Source organism: Cariama cristata, unplaced genomic scaffold (genome assembly GCF_000690535.1).
Source record: "Cariama cristata isolate BGI_N322 unplaced genomic scaffold, ASM69053v1 scaffold40674, whole genome shotgun sequence".
Lineage (NCBI taxonomy): Eukaryota > Metazoa > Chordata > Aves > Cariamiformes > Cariamidae > Cariama > Cariama cristata.
This window is the reverse complement of record NW_009613059.1, coordinates 1-15,026: the sequence shown is the minus strand read 5'-3', so window position 1 is coordinate 15,026 and position 15,026 is coordinate 1. Positions and strand designations below refer to the sequence as shown.

Below are 15,026 nucleotides of genomic sequence, written 5' to 3'. Positions count from 1 at the left end.
GGGAAATCGCATCTGCCCATTGTATTTAAAATACGTTAAAATATGTTGCATTTTGTTCCTGTTGCATCTTTTTACTGAGAAACCAGTCCTTAAAAACTCAGTATCTCCGTTTTTCCTGCATTCAAAGAAAGAGGAAGGTTAATGGTTTCGCCGTATGAAAGAGTGAACCAAGGGTAAAACTTTTCATTTCCTCTTCAACTCGACGTAACTGGTAAGCAAATGCTGTGGGATCTCTTCAGAGGCTTACAGGTGCTGTTTTGTTCTGTAAGAAAGTTGAGCTCTTCCAGATCTTTTGCATTTTATATAACCAGTAGTTGGTAACGTAGGTATAGAGCATTACCAGTGTGAAGTGATATATACTTTTTCTGTCATTCCATGTAGCAGGGGTCGTGATGCTCTGCTCGTTGCAGTTGTGCGTTGAAATGGATGGTCACAGAAGTAGCTGCAGTGATGACAGCGGAGGTCCGGGGAGCAGAGGATGATTTACGAGGAAGTCGAGCGAGACTAGGTTCGCCCACCTTGGCGCGGTGGGGAGATGGTGTCAGCTGAGGAGGTGCAGGTACAGAGGTGAAGGTGACCCGCTCCGGTTGTTACTGGCATCAGAAGAGACGGTCGCATCTTGTTTTACACAGGGCTTCTTCACCGTCCCCTGGCTCAGGAAGAAGCGATGTGCTCTGGCCGGGAGTTGCAGCGTTCAACACTCGCAGGCATGAAAATAAATGTACCAAATATCTTACTGCCAAAAACCCCAAAAAGGATCAGTGTACTATGTTCCACATTTCATCTCCAATTACTTTTAGAGTTGGGTAGAGCTGCAAATACATTTTAAACTGGACATGTGAGTTAAATCTTGCTGTTCTTAATAACAGTGGTAAGAAGATGGCTAAATACTATGATGGGAATTTACTCTGTTAGTGGCCATAGTTTTGTGCAGTGCAGTCAATAGTTTCTAAATTCTGTAATACCTCCCAGGTTTGACAAAGGAGGGGAGTAATTTTAGGAATTCTTTGGCTGATCCTGTGCAATCAAGTCAGGTAAACCTGTGTCTTCAGTTAAATTCAATGCTCAGGGAAGAGGACAGGGCCATTGTTTAAATTATTAAATCCTGCTGTGTGTGTGAGGCCACAAAAATGCCTTTTCAAAATGATCCCTTTTATTTCCTCCTGCCTCCTTGTTTCTGCCTGTGAGAATCTGTCTGTTGCACTTTATCCAAACCAGGCTCGAAAGAAACAATAGTTCTATTGAATTGTAACGTAAGCACAAGGAACTCTGAAATTTTTAATCCGATAGCAAAGTGTGCCCTTTCCCTCTATAACACTTTCTGCGCACCCAGTCAAAGCAAGAAGGTTGATTTTGTACACAGGTCTTCTCTAGAGATGTGCAAGAAATGTTGTTCCCAAAGTTTTATTTTAGAATTTTGGACATAATTTGTAATAACTCTTTTCCTGTAGGTTAAAATTTGCCGTGAAATCATTAGAGCACTGCATTATTCATAATCTGATTTTTCTGTACTTTCAAGTTACACCAGGTAATGCACTTTCTTGTCCTTGAACGAGAAATACTGGATTGCTGTAGATTTATCTTTCGTAGTTTCTAATAAGGGATAAATGCCTATAAAAAACAATGCTTAATGAAAGGCAATTTAAAAAAAAAAGTAAATGTTGTACCTAAAAATTCAGGTAGTCTTTAGGTGTGTTCTTTGTAATGTAATTCAGAAACTATTTTAATAATTCCTTTGATTGGGGATGATTGGGGTAGTGAGCAATTTGAAAATTTTGTACAAGATGCAGATAGATATGTAGAACACATCAGGGGTAAGCATGACTTTCTAGTAGCAATGCTTTCGGTTATTTATACTTGCACAAGCTGGCATTTCGTATGTCAAGTACTTGAGTAGGAGTATCTGTGAAAATTTCAGTTATTTTAGGAAATTAAATGGGGCAGATAATATGTATTTAGTTTGTAGTAACATTTAAATGGTTTAATTCTGAAACTTTTGCTCTTCCAAGCTTTGTAGCATGGCTTTGAGCATCAGCAGGCAATCCACGCGCTGTTAAGGGTGTGCTTTTCCCCCCTCCATTTAAAAATTAATTAAAAGTCAGACAAGCAGCATCTCTCTGAAACATCAGGTTTCATGCACTCACTCCAACCTTGACCATGAGTCAGATTAATTCTGTAGTGTGCATAATGGGCAGGAAGCCGGTGGGAGCGGAGGGGGGCTTGCAGGCAGCAGAGTACCCTTCTCTCTGCAAGCTGGATTGAACCCCAGGCTTGTCAATCTTGCTGTTTCTGTGCTGTCGCCCAGTAGCTGAGAAATTCCTGGCCAGAATTTGGGTTCACCTCTCAAGTCCACGTACATGGCCACTGTTTTTTGTTACTGTAAAGTGGTTTTGCTCATCTGAAAGCAACTCAACAACAGACTTGAATTTTTTGAAGGCAATTCTTGTGGTTTTTAAATTGTCATTCCTGTATGTATGGTATATACAGGGGTAACTTACTGATTATTTTCTCATGTGCAGCGTGCCTTTTGTAGAAGTCAAATAGGCTACATTTTTTTTTGTTGCTTCCCTCCCCTAGTTTTTCTTCTGATTTTTGTCAATGTTTGGTATGAAATTTAAAAAAGGTCCAAACAGTCTTGCAGCTTTATCACAAAAAATTTGCCTTCTGTGAGTATTTGGTGACAGTTCCTTGTTTTAAATTGGTGGTGAACTGTTAACGAAGCTGCTTAGGTAAGAACATTGCAGAAATGGTAGCTGCTGACCACTGTCATCAGGCGCTTACAACTTCAGTTCTCTGCGGAATGTTTTTGCTGCGCTGTTTGTGTAAATTGTGAGGAGAGAAGGAATAATAGCTAGGTTGGTCTGACATAAAGACTGTCTTCTACACAAGATAAATATGAACCAGTTAAATGCTTTAATTTTAAACGCATGGTTTAAAAAAAAGAAGCTATACTCTCTCCTGCAAACCTAGAGTTGCTTTATTACTTTCCAACATTTGGTGATTAGAAACTTGGCTGGCTTTTATGGCTGAGGAAAATCAATATAATGAGAAAATACAGTAGAAATTTTAATATACTTTGTCTTTCAAAGGAATTCTGTTTTTCAAATATATCCAACTGAACTCTATGAGTGCATAATTAACGGTTTATGCTACTTTAACATGCTGTGATAAAATACAGAAATTGCTCGTGTTTTCCTACTTTTCTGAGTGAGCTCTATACTTCTGCTGTATCTGAACTACAGACTAGTGCCTTGTCCTGAAATAGTAGTCCAGGGAAGGTGCTGAAAACATTCAGAGGATTCTAGCCTGGTTTTATGAACCTTCCTTATATTATGGGCTTTGATAGGATGGTAAGCTTTTAGAAATAAAAATTATGTCATTCCCTTTCCTCCCACCCTGAATTGCTTTCACATGTTGTGTGTGTGGGTGATGAGTTCTCCAAATATTTTCCACAAGGTCCGAAAAAAAAAAAAAAGTGAAAAATGGAAAAGAAAAATTTCACCGGGTTCTTAAAAAGACCTGTTTGTGAAAAGCTATTTTTGAGTGTCTTAAAAAGACTAGCTTGTGGTTTTATCAATACTGGTTGTATTGATAATAACAAATTGTAAAATAGCGATACCATCTTTCTTAAGAGAAAGTGAAGATCCTTGCTTGCAGTCAGAGTCAAGCCTCTATCTTTGCTTTTAAGAGGAGGTTTTGCACAGCTCTGCGTAGACCTTCCGTCGGGCTGCGTGCCTTGCTCTCTCTTCCTCCTCCTCTCCTGCGCAAAGCAGCAGTCTTATGTGCTCTTCCCTTTCTTGGGCTTCCTCAAATCACTGTGCTCCGCTCTGCCTGGAAGGACACTTCTGTTGTTAAATGTCTTCTTTGAAAGCTCTGCTGAGAAACCCTCTGTAGCCTACTCTCCCAAGGCTCCTTGATATTTTGTTTGCTCCATAGCAAAGGACTCCTGACAGGTCTGTCCTGTTTGATCATAGGAGCCTCACTGAGGAGCTACCGAGGGTGACTTTTATCAATCCTGAACACCTCATGGCTCAAAGAGCAGGCTTTCTTCAAGGTGATAGAATTCTTCCCTAAGTTGCATCCTGTAAATGTTCTGAGCAAGAGGGATGCCACCAGCTGATACTCCTGGGATGGTATCTCCCTGTGCCCTCCAAACCCCGGACACTGGTCTGGTTCTTGAGATATTCTCTCGAAGATATTTTTTTGTCTCTCTTGTTTAATTCTGTCCCACAGCCATTTTCTGCGACTTAATTTCTCCAAACTGTTGGATAATCCTGGTCAGTCGGATGACGCAGAGTATGCCAGCCTTGTCATGAGCTGTCTTGAAGATATTTTCACTAAGTTGTGCAACTGTATTGTTATTGTACCGAAGAAAAGTCTTTGCCATTTGAACACCCGAACTGCTCTTTTGTGCTTAAAAAAATAACAAAAGAAAAAACACCACAGATTCAATAACCACATCAAACTGTCTATAGAATACTTGTATAAACATTTTCTAAAAACTGTGATCATCACTGGAAATAGTAACTTGCAAGATTCAGTATATTGACAATACCTGCAAATTAGGACAACTCCACTCAAAAAGCTAGCAGCTTTCCAAAATGCACCAGGTTGAAGTATACAACCGTGCCATCAGACATGAACTGTGGGTTTTTTCTAAGCACAGTATTACAGTTCTTCTTAATAACGTAAGGAGGACGATTCTAAAAGGTCCTTCTTGCATAGTAATAGGTGCAGTCCAGGTACCATGTATGAATTTACTTTAACACAGAAAGAAAACCACACCAGTCATACCTAACCTAGAACTATACAGGACATCCTTGAGTGCTTACCGTGTACTCTGGAAGAAGAGTCTATCTTAAATATTTGCAGACCTGACTATTCTCAGGGTTGATACCAGTCCTTCAACCTCCCTATATTAATCCAAAACAAATTCTTTGTGGGCAATTCCATTCACCAGACGGAAATGGACTTTACCTAACTAATAAATATAAAATTTATCAGTGCGTCTTTCTCCCATAAAAGAACAACTGAAGAGCCCGATCCCTGTGCATGCACATGATAGAATGCAGTAGCCTTTATTTGTCACTTCAAATGCCCTTGTGGAAATTCAGTGTTAAGCTAAAAAAGTCACTGTGTACTAGAATAAAACTGCACAGATAACTGGTAAAGGATGGACATTGTTGGTGGCTTGTAGAAGGGTACTTCTCACAAATCCAAAGCTTGCTTTCTGTCTGGCTAGCCCTGGTTTTCAAGTGAAACCAGTAAAATACTTCAATGGTTCTGAGAGGTGGCATTCATAACCTTACTGAATAGTAAGAACTAGATAGTATCCTGTGGCTGTGTTACCATGCACTGCTGAACATCATCATTACCTCATTTTTCTGTCCTTCGTCCCTGATTGGCTTGAATGGTCTTAATTCATCTGAGGTCAAATCTTTATGTATTTGTGTTTAAAATAGCCCTTCTCCCAACAGGCTTGCAAGCAATTTTTTGGCTTTGTACACTTCCACATACTGTACTGGGTGAGAAGTATGCTCTGGTAAGAACCAGCAAAACTGGAAACTTTCACTCTCTTGGTGGTGTTCTTGCACGTAGAAAATTGGTTTATGACTCTTTGGAGTCACTTAGTCCATGTTCTGAAGAGAGGTTTCTGATAGTTCTGCCTAGTTATTGCTTGTAAACGTCCTGGTTTATCAGTTGGTGACCACTTTCTTGCCCCCGAATACATCTACTATGAAATGAAGTTGCGGATCTGCTGTCGAGAAGCAAGCTCATATTAGCCTTAACAGGGAAGACGTTGATCTTCGTACCGATAAAGGCATTGCTTTGTCTGTGCAGTGATCTGGATTTCCGTGCACGTAGACGAGCAAAATGTTTGCCTAACGTTTCCAAGAGGACTACTTAGCTGCTGCTGGAACCAGCTTGCCTTGTCCTTACTTCTTTTGCCATGTTGGCGTAGGCCTGCCTGGTTTTATAAGTTCCACTGATCTGCCTCACATTTTCCTTATTTTCATCTCATAGCCTGCAAAAGAGATTTACTCTAAAAAATAAAGCTTCCAAAATACACTTGTTTGACATAATTTTCTAGGTAACAGAGTAAGCTATGTGAAACTAATACTATAAAGTTTACTCTGACCTTTTTTTCTGTCAGTAACAACCTTCAGCGTCCCTGAAGTGTCTTCGTATCTGGTTGCTGAACGCCTCGTACTCCTCCCTTTAGCCAGTTATCACGACGACAACTCTTCGCTGAATGAGGAGATAGAATGAGTGTTCGCCGATTCCTGTTTCTTCAATTAGTCAACAGTTTAAAACAACAAAAAGAAGAGCAACAGCTTGGCATCTGTGCTGTTTTCGAGTTGTTCTGCTGGTATAATCAAAGTGAGAGTTTCCATTAGGGAACCTTATTTTGCATGTGATTTGTGATTAAATTAATAAAGACAGGTATATTGCTTAAGGGGAAGGTTAAAAGTGATGTGGATTATGTAAGCTTTCATCTTCAGGACTGCGTTGTTCCGATATATTATTGACACTTTATCTTATGTTTAAGTAGTTTAGTAGTCTGCGGTTTGTTTTATGTACTAGTATTTGCTTTTAGTTCAGTTAAGGCTGTTGGAAGGAATTACGATGCAACCCGTGCTAGTTTGAATGAAGAAGAGCTGAAGGTAAATCCAAGCCGGGAAGGCTGTACCACTAGACAGAGACATACGGGATTTTTAGCCATACCGTCCTCTTCCTTCAGTGAATATGTATATATGCATATGTCCAGTTCCATCCATAACTGAGAAATTGTCTGGACTAGTGGAGACTGAGCTGCCATGCAGCACTGTGCTTATAAACAATGCCTTTGACCATCTCTGGATGCCTTATAGACCAGCTTTTCCTGACAGGAGATGGCCTGGCTTTTCCTGGATTTTCCCCTGCTGCTTCACAGCTTGAATACATCAGTGCAGCCAGTCTGTTAATAAGGTCACTCATTCTGATGGTTTTAGCGAGTAAATAATAGGCTTGTGAGATGTGTCTATGGCATGGATCACATAAGTTTGCAGCAAGAAGTCTTTACCTGTCTACTCTGGCTTCGTTATAGTTTCTGTAGCTTCAAGGTAAAGATCCGCATCCTTCATCTTTCACATGCTGGCCTGAGTGTAACACAACGGAAGGTTTGTGAACAAATCTTAGAACCGCAGGCTGCAGGTTGGACGCAAGGGCAAGGATAAAGCTTGTTGGGGCAGAGTGTGGAGCTCTCCCAGGGCATCTCTGGGGCACCGCAATGAAGGTGCGGAGCAGTGTTTGCTTCAGGTGATGGCACGTATGTATTTTTTTGTACCCTGAATTCTTCATCATAAATATAGAGCTGTATTTACACTTCAAGTAAAAACTGAAACCAAGCTTTCCGTGTGTGTGTGTGGAGGGGTAAGAGGCATGAAAGCATCTGTGACAGATGTGAGAAGTATTGCTTACGGCAGTGTGCTGCTGGGAGGCTCTGCTGTCTCCATCGTAGAAGTGGTACAAGAAGCTCAGTAGAATGGAACTAAAACTCGGGCAACTTGAGGATTTTCAGTACAGTGTCTTTTTGCCTTTAAAGGCATTACCTGCTAGTAGTTTTGTAGCAATCCTATGAATGGTTGATTGAAGTGTGGGGCTGGCCGTTGGAAAATTACGCTGTATAAATGGCATTGTTTGTTGTGGTTCAGTGGGTTTCACATCAGGTTTGTTCAGTTTTCAATTCAAGTGCGTTTTTTTTCTAGCTCGCAGCGTTCCAAGTTTGGCTTGCCTTTTCAGAATCAAGCTGTGTTCTTGGCTCATGAAATTTCTTTGCAGATTAAAGTTCAAAAGGCTAAGTCTTGGTCCAGCACGATTTTCATACTCTCTGTGATACAGCATCAAACCGAGTTACACAGGTTGTTCCATGGGCGATCTTGCAACTGGAACTCAAGAGCTCTGCTCATCAGCAAAAGTACTTTTAATTCAAACTTAGGCTTTTTTTTCTTTTAGACCAACAATAGTAAAGAGTAAAACAAAACAAATGCATATAAATGTTGCCAGTCAAGAGTAAATCAAATGATTTTTTATTGTTTTTTTTTCACCCAATAAAATTGCATGTTTTAGATGGTTCTCAGATCAGATCTTTACTTCAATCTATTGCTATCTCAGAATTAGACAATTTGAAGCTTTAATACTGTAAGAAGCATGAATAATAAAACTCAAACCAAACAGGAGTTGAAGGATTGTGTGTGAGATATGGAAAATTTGGTAACTGTTAGTGCTGTCTATGGATGACATCTGTGGAAAGTTAGCCTTGATGAATGTTGGTCTGGAAAGTCAGACAAGAGAAGCAATTCTAGGACTGTGATTGTACATAAAGGCTTTCAGGATCTTAAAATGTGTCTTGCCTAAGTTAATTTATACAGCGACTTAAGTATCCCGCATTCAGAACTGGGCCTAAAAGAATGCTGATTATTCAATACTGGCACTCCCAAGCTTAATAGACATTTCAAGTGAAAAATTATTTCATATGTACTATTAATGATCTTGCAAATTCAGACTCATTTTCCTTGCATTTTCCTTGTTGATCTGCAGCTGCTGTTGGCTTTCTGGCAGTTTCCAGTGTCATTACCATGTCAGCCCCTTTCTTTCTGGGGAAAGTTATTGATGTTATTTATACAAATCCCAGCGAAGACTTCACCGACAGCCTGACCAGCCTGTGTGCCTTGCTGAGCGGAGTCTTTCTATGTGGTGCTGCTGCTAATGCTACTCGTGTCTACCTCATGCAGACTGCAGGTAAAAACAGAAGCAAAAAGTGGTACTGAGAGTCATCTTTTTTTCACAGAGTCAGGTTATCTAATGATCTGAAATAAATTCTTGGCACCGGCTGAGAGATCCTTGTGGAATCAGTAGCTTTTTTTACCAGATCAAAGGTAAACTAATAGTGCAAAGAGAAGTATTCTGGAATAATTGTTCGTTTTTATGGACTGTTACGTGACATCTTAAAGCTTACTCTCTTCTGGTATATTGAGACTCTGTAATGTGACTCGTTCAGTGCTGCATGATCCTGTGATTTTTATATTGTCTGTGCCTGTGTAAAGTCTTGTGTGCCATGCTTGACCAACTTCTGTTTCCGACAGGACAAAGAATTGTGAAACGTTTGAGAACAACCATGTTCTCCTCTATTCTGAAGCAAGAAACCGCTTTCTTTGACAAGACCAGAACAGGAGAGCTGATAAACCGCTTATCTTCAGATACAGCCCTCTTGGGCCGTTCAGTGACTGAAAACCTTTCAGATGGGCTCAGGGCAGGAGCGCAAGCATCTGTTGGGGTTGGAATGATGGTACGGTGGTCTCTTCCCTTCTTGTCACTTCTTGTAGTTTCAAGTTTGTTTCGTAATGTGTGATGTGATTCAGTCCAGAAACTGTTGTGTGTTCTTGGATAGAAGTGTATTTCGCTGGTTATCTACAATAAATTTTATGTAGCGCATTGCGATAGATGATGTGCCTGTAGGCACTTGATGTTCACTCACAAGCCAAAATACGGAGAATGAAGGTTTGAAATGAACTACTGTTGCTGCCCAGATTTATCAAGAAAGTATAGTAGGCAAATAGCTTAACTCTGTTCTTAATGAAGATATTAAAATCAGTAATAATGTTCCCATGGTTGTAGGTAAAATAGGGTGTAAAGGGCTTGATGTCAAAGTCATTGAAGTTGGTTGATTTTGGTTAAGGTTGAGCTGAGGAAAGGCAGCACTGAATATCAAATTACTGCTGAGGATTCTTTACAACAAATGTTAGTTTTTCTGCTTTAGTCTGTCGGTAGAGAATATATTTAGGTGGGAGGTGTGTTAATGAAGGCTTCAGTGCAGTGCATCAGTTAATATTGCTTGGTGGTCGGTTGGTTTACATAAATATCTGAGTTCCCTTGTTGCTTTTTGTGGCATTAATTTTGTTACGCTTATCTGGTGGCAATTATCTTAAAGATGTGGTAAATTCTGCTGTCTACCTGGAGTTAAAAACAGACAGAAAATTCTCCTCAGAAAAATAAGCTTCCAATATTGATGTTTTTAGAAACTGTTAAGAGTTTCCACTAGCTTTAAAGCTTTACTACTTTGTCACTCACAAGAGTTATGGCTTTGTGTATTTATCTAAGCAAATAGAGTCTAAGGTTTTATCTTGCCATAGATTAAATGGAATAACTTTATATAAGGCATTCTGCTCAAAAATGCTTCCATGATACAGTGTTAAAAGATGGACTATAAAAGCTTGCCCAGAAAGAAGAGATTATTATGAAGTAATTATAAAGCCTGTCAGTTAAATAAATTTTCAAATTTTCTGGAGATTTTTGTTTTGAATACAGAAAGCAAGATGAAGTGAAAACAGATTAGATCTAATTTCAGTAAATCTTATGAAAATAACCTATTTAGGACCTTTGATGATGATTGTTACAAGCGATAAGGTTTTGCAGCAGTAAATTAAATCCATTATTCCAGGTTATGAGCGTTCGTGGGTGCTAGGGAGCACTGACGACTCCCATCTGTTCCTCGGTTACCGAGAAGTAGCGTACGATACTTCTCTACTCAGGTAGGCCTGTTTACTGGCAGGTTAAGATACTTGGCTAAGACCACACAGCAAACCAGTGAGAAAGCTAGAAATGAAATCCAGACCACTGTGCTATAAACCTTTGTTCTAACCATGGGATACATCCCAAACGATGTAGAAGAATAGATGCTTTGCCTGGAAGAAATAAAACATGATAAATGAAAGCATGGCAGCACTAAATTAAAATCCTACTAGTTTTAGAAAACTCTAGCAAGGGAAGTTGCACTTCAGTGCTCCAGTGGTTATTTTTAGTCTGAACGCTAACCCCTGATGCATACCTTTTTCTTCTAGTTTTTTGTGTCTCCTAGCCTTGCTACATTTGTTCTGAGCGTTGTGCCACCCTTGGCTGTCCTGGCTGTGATTTATGGAAGATACTTGCGAAAACTTACTAAAGTGACCCAAGATTCTCTTGCGGAAGCAACACAGGTAATCTTTTAACAGATGCTTTCTAGTTCACTTCAAAGTTGCTCTAGTGTATTGAGGTTAATATCTCTGAAGTTACAGATCTTCTGAAGATAATTGTACTGTTCATTGCCCTAAGCCATGCTGAGCCTGTAGTTTTGCACCTGAATGGCATGAAAGGTAAATATCAGTAACACTTACTCATAGGTCCCAAAACCAACTATGCTTTGGTGGTCCATAACAATATAATGTGGAGGTACCAGGCCTTGAGAATTTGGACGTGCAGGAAAGGATAAGGAGGTTAGGCTTTAGCTGTGTGAAAGCGTAAAATATCAGCCTATGAAGTCCTGTGTAATTTGGTACCTGGGTTTGAAAAACACTTTTCTTGGACTATGGTTATGAGTGTGAAGCCATCAGAAGCATCCTAGATGGATCTGTCTTTTAAGAAAACTTTGCTAACAAGTCCTTCTCTGGAATGCATCCTTGATGTTTGACCTTATTGTCAGCTCTTTAATATTGATGAAGCTTGACGCTTCTTAAACTTTTCTGGGCATCTCAGCACGTACCCAGATATTTGGGAGGAAAGTAGAGGAAGCTGTTGTTTCTAGAGCTGTTCTAGAGGGGCCTTCATTGTGTTTCCTGACTGCACTGAAATATTGCAAAGTGCTACCAGAGAATAGTAGTGATAGTGACCTTTTCCTCGCAGGCTGAGGGTGGGAAAACATCATTAAAAAGCACAGAAATATAATTAGAAAAGATCTAGTTAAAATAGCCACAGTTGTCAGCTGTTTCAAACTTGGGATGTCCTTTGCAGGACTTCTGCCAATTGAGTGTGCAGAAGAAAGATTAGCCCTCTTCTGTTTATCTTCTTCATCCTGTGTAAACCAGGTCTAGCACTTCACATGAACAAGCAATTTTAGTGTTCCATGGAAATTTGCAGGTTGAATGGGGGATGGAAGAAGGAAAATTATATTTTTATATCATATTTTTACTCACAAAAGGAGGCCTTATTTTTTGTAAGACCATCACAGTGTCTGTTAACAACTTAGTCCAATTGCTTACAATTGAGGTAATTTTAGAGTTAATACTTTGCTGTTTGGAAGTTAAAATACTGAGTTGAAACGAGACATTAACGGTTGAGCTAAATTAATTCCCAATGTTGCTTTGATCAAATGAGTGGAATTGTTTCGGGAAATAACTGCAGGCTTTCTTGCATGATTTAGTGTAAAATAAAATATTCTTTATTCTTCCCCTCTCCACGTTGTTATTGCAAGTTATTGTGAATAGTAATTTTCTTATGTGTGTTGTTCACATCAAATTAAGTTGGGGGGCTTAAAAAAGGGGTAAAAAGGGCTAAAGAGCTAAAAAAAAGCCCTACTTTTGTATTTTTCTATCTCTGCTAGCAGTTAAGGCAATCTTGAAGTTCTTTTTAAGCTGCCTGGGCATGCAGTTTACTTTTAACTTAATAGAATTTAAAAAAAAAAAAAAGGAGGTGAGGTGGGGAGAGGAGGGCATGAGAAATTTTCCAGTGGTATCCAAAGGAATGCATTTGGAGATTAGTGTAGAGATAGTGGTTTAACTTTCAAATGTTCTGGAATATGAACATTCCAAATTGTGTGTCTGTGTGTATTTGTTTTCTTCTTTGCTTCAATGTAGTTAGCTGAAGAGCGTATTGGAAACATAAGAACAGTTCGAGCTTTTGGGCAAGAAATGGCTGAAGTGGAGAAGTATACAAATAAAGTTGATTATGTGCTACAACTGGCTAAAAAAGAGGCACTAGCTCGGGCAGGCTTCTTTGGAGCAGTAAGTATATTTTGATGAAAGTAAACCAACCATGTTATGCCAAGTGTCAATTATTCTAAAATTCATGAGGATACTTACAAATCTGCAAATAAATGAATTGAGTGTAAATTGAACCTACAGAAAACTGTGGGAAGACTGGACTTAAATCAGTCTAAATTGCTGTGAAACTGCACCTCAAGATACAGTGGTATGATAAAGCCAATTTAAGCCTCCATTTCTGCCCCACACCCCGTGCTTGGTACTATTTATCTAAGCCCATACCTTCTATTCAGGGAACTAACTCAGTGGAAACCTTCCCCCACCCTTAGCATTTTACAGGTTTGGCTTCCTGATGAGATGAGCATCAATGCAAAGGAAGCTGGGGAGTGCGCAGGTTGGAGAGGCAGGGTGGGATTGCATTCTTCCATAACAGCTTGCAGTGAGTTTGCTTAATAGTACTCTAAAACTGCAACATAACTGCAGACTATTAACTCGTCTCCTTTAATGATGGTAGAGAATAATGTTTGGTGTTCCTTTTCATCTTGGGGGAAAAAAAAACAAAAGAGAGTTGCTTGCTTTTTGAACGCTTGTTGGATAGCGCAGTGCAGTGCCGCTGGATGTCTGGCTGTTGGCTTGGTTTGCTTTCGAATTGATTTTGTTCAAATTTAACTCGGTCCTCTAAAAATCTAGATACCCAAAGTATGGAAATTCTTTATTAGAAGGAAGTTTCTGAAACAGCATTTTAGAGGATGAAATTTAAGACGTATGTGACAAAGTCTGCCTTTTCCTCTTTTTCCATAGACTGGCCTTTCTGGAAACTTAATTGTCCTCTCAGTCTTATACAAAGGAGGATTACTAATGGGCAGTGCCTACATGACAGTTGGTGAACTCTCATCTTTCCTAATGTATGCTTTCTGGGTTGGAATAAGCATTGGAGGTATGGAATGAGAAATTAGATTTTCTTCACTTCAAAGCATTACAGTCAGTATGGGGGCGGAAGGGAAGAAGCTCTTAAAAGATCTGGCTTTCTTAAAAGGTCTCTTCTAAATGATCTTCCCAGGAAATCATACATAATTTTTTTTTTTCTGAAGAGTTAATGAAAATCATAATTCATAACTTAATATAAGCCTTCCACTTTCCCAAAGGAATACAGAGGTTATTTTTTTTCCATGTGTGTATGTGACAGATACATATCACTAATTTTCTTTGGGTCTAAATTAAGATACTTTGGTATATTGTGTAAAGAAATAATCTAGTATTACATTTTTTACAAAAATATGTAGGTGTATGTTGAACATACTCTATTTAGAAAGGCTTGTAGAATTTAGCTGTAATTCAGTATAGAGTGTCTTGAGCTGGAAGAGTAAACAAAGTGCCAGGACAACACTACACCCTGGTGCTAACCTTTTGTTTTTCCTTACTGACTGACTCCTCCTTGAAGCTCAGACTCTGTAATCTACTGGCCCAGAAACAAACTGTTCATCTTTTTGACAGAGCAGTCTTCACTGTTGCGTACAGGCAAAAATGAAGATAAGATACTTTGAAGTTTGACAACTTATTGGAAGGGTTCCTCTTTAAAATGAGTCTGTTACTTCTGATGGACCAGCAGGGCAATGCAGCTCATCCATACTCTTCTTTTCTAAGGCTAAGCCTGATATCATGGGAAGCATAAAGATGCGCCTGAGGGCAAAATTCACAAAACCTGCTTCCTTGAATATCAAAATTCCAGTGGCACCTATTCCAACTACCAAAACCCTTTCTTCTCTGCTGAAATCATCCAAGTTTGGTCAACAGACAGATAGCTGGTACTTTGAAAACATGGGACAAATTAATGTTAAATAAAGGAAAAATAAGGTTAGAAGCAGTGATAAAATGTCATTGAATTAACTTTTATTTGCTATAAAAACATCTTTTTAAATTCCAGTTAAGATTATTGAAGAATATAGTTCTGCACAGAGCTCATTGTCGTGGGGACTCTGAAGTAAAGGTGTCTTGCCGCAAGAGGCCTGCCTTCCTTGGTGCCTACAAGGCACATAAATCTTTGAAGTGCTAAGTCTGCTCGGTAAATGTCAGCATCAGTACATACAGCAGTTCATGCAATGAACTGTGAAGTTCACTGCATAATTTGGCACTTTGCCCCTTTTTGTTTTAACAGTTTGCTGTGTTTTCTACCAAACACTGAACACAGGTTATGAAAATTAAAAACATTTTTCTACTTAATGTTTGCTGTCCGTATCGAATAATGCTTTTTTT

General features: G+C 39.3%; 1 protein-coding gene across 1 annotated transcript in view; it reads left to right on the top strand.

Annotated features, from left to right (window-relative positions):
* Positions 1-13,710, top strand: part of LOC104160678 (ATP-binding cassette sub-family B member 10, mitochondrial-like) — a gene marked incomplete at both ends in the record, with an annotated part of 15,292 nt that extends 1,582 nt beyond the window's left edge. Inside the window, 8 exons of the mRNA XM_009698865.1 lie at positions 4,234-4,296; positions 6,599-6,665; positions 7,180-7,309; positions 8,581-8,781; positions 9,126-9,328; positions 10,881-11,015; positions 12,648-12,794; positions 13,575-13,710. Of these exons, the coding sequence (XP_009697167.1) occupies positions 4,234-4,296; positions 6,599-6,665; positions 7,180-7,309; positions 8,581-8,781; positions 9,126-9,328; positions 10,881-11,015; positions 12,648-12,794; positions 13,575-13,710 (1,082 nt within the window). The remainder of the gene's footprint in view (positions 1-4,233; positions 4,297-6,598; positions 6,666-7,179; positions 7,310-8,580; positions 8,782-9,125; positions 9,329-10,880; positions 11,016-12,647; positions 12,795-13,574) is intronic.
* Between the last annotated feature and the right edge of the window lie 1,316 nt (positions 13,711-15,026).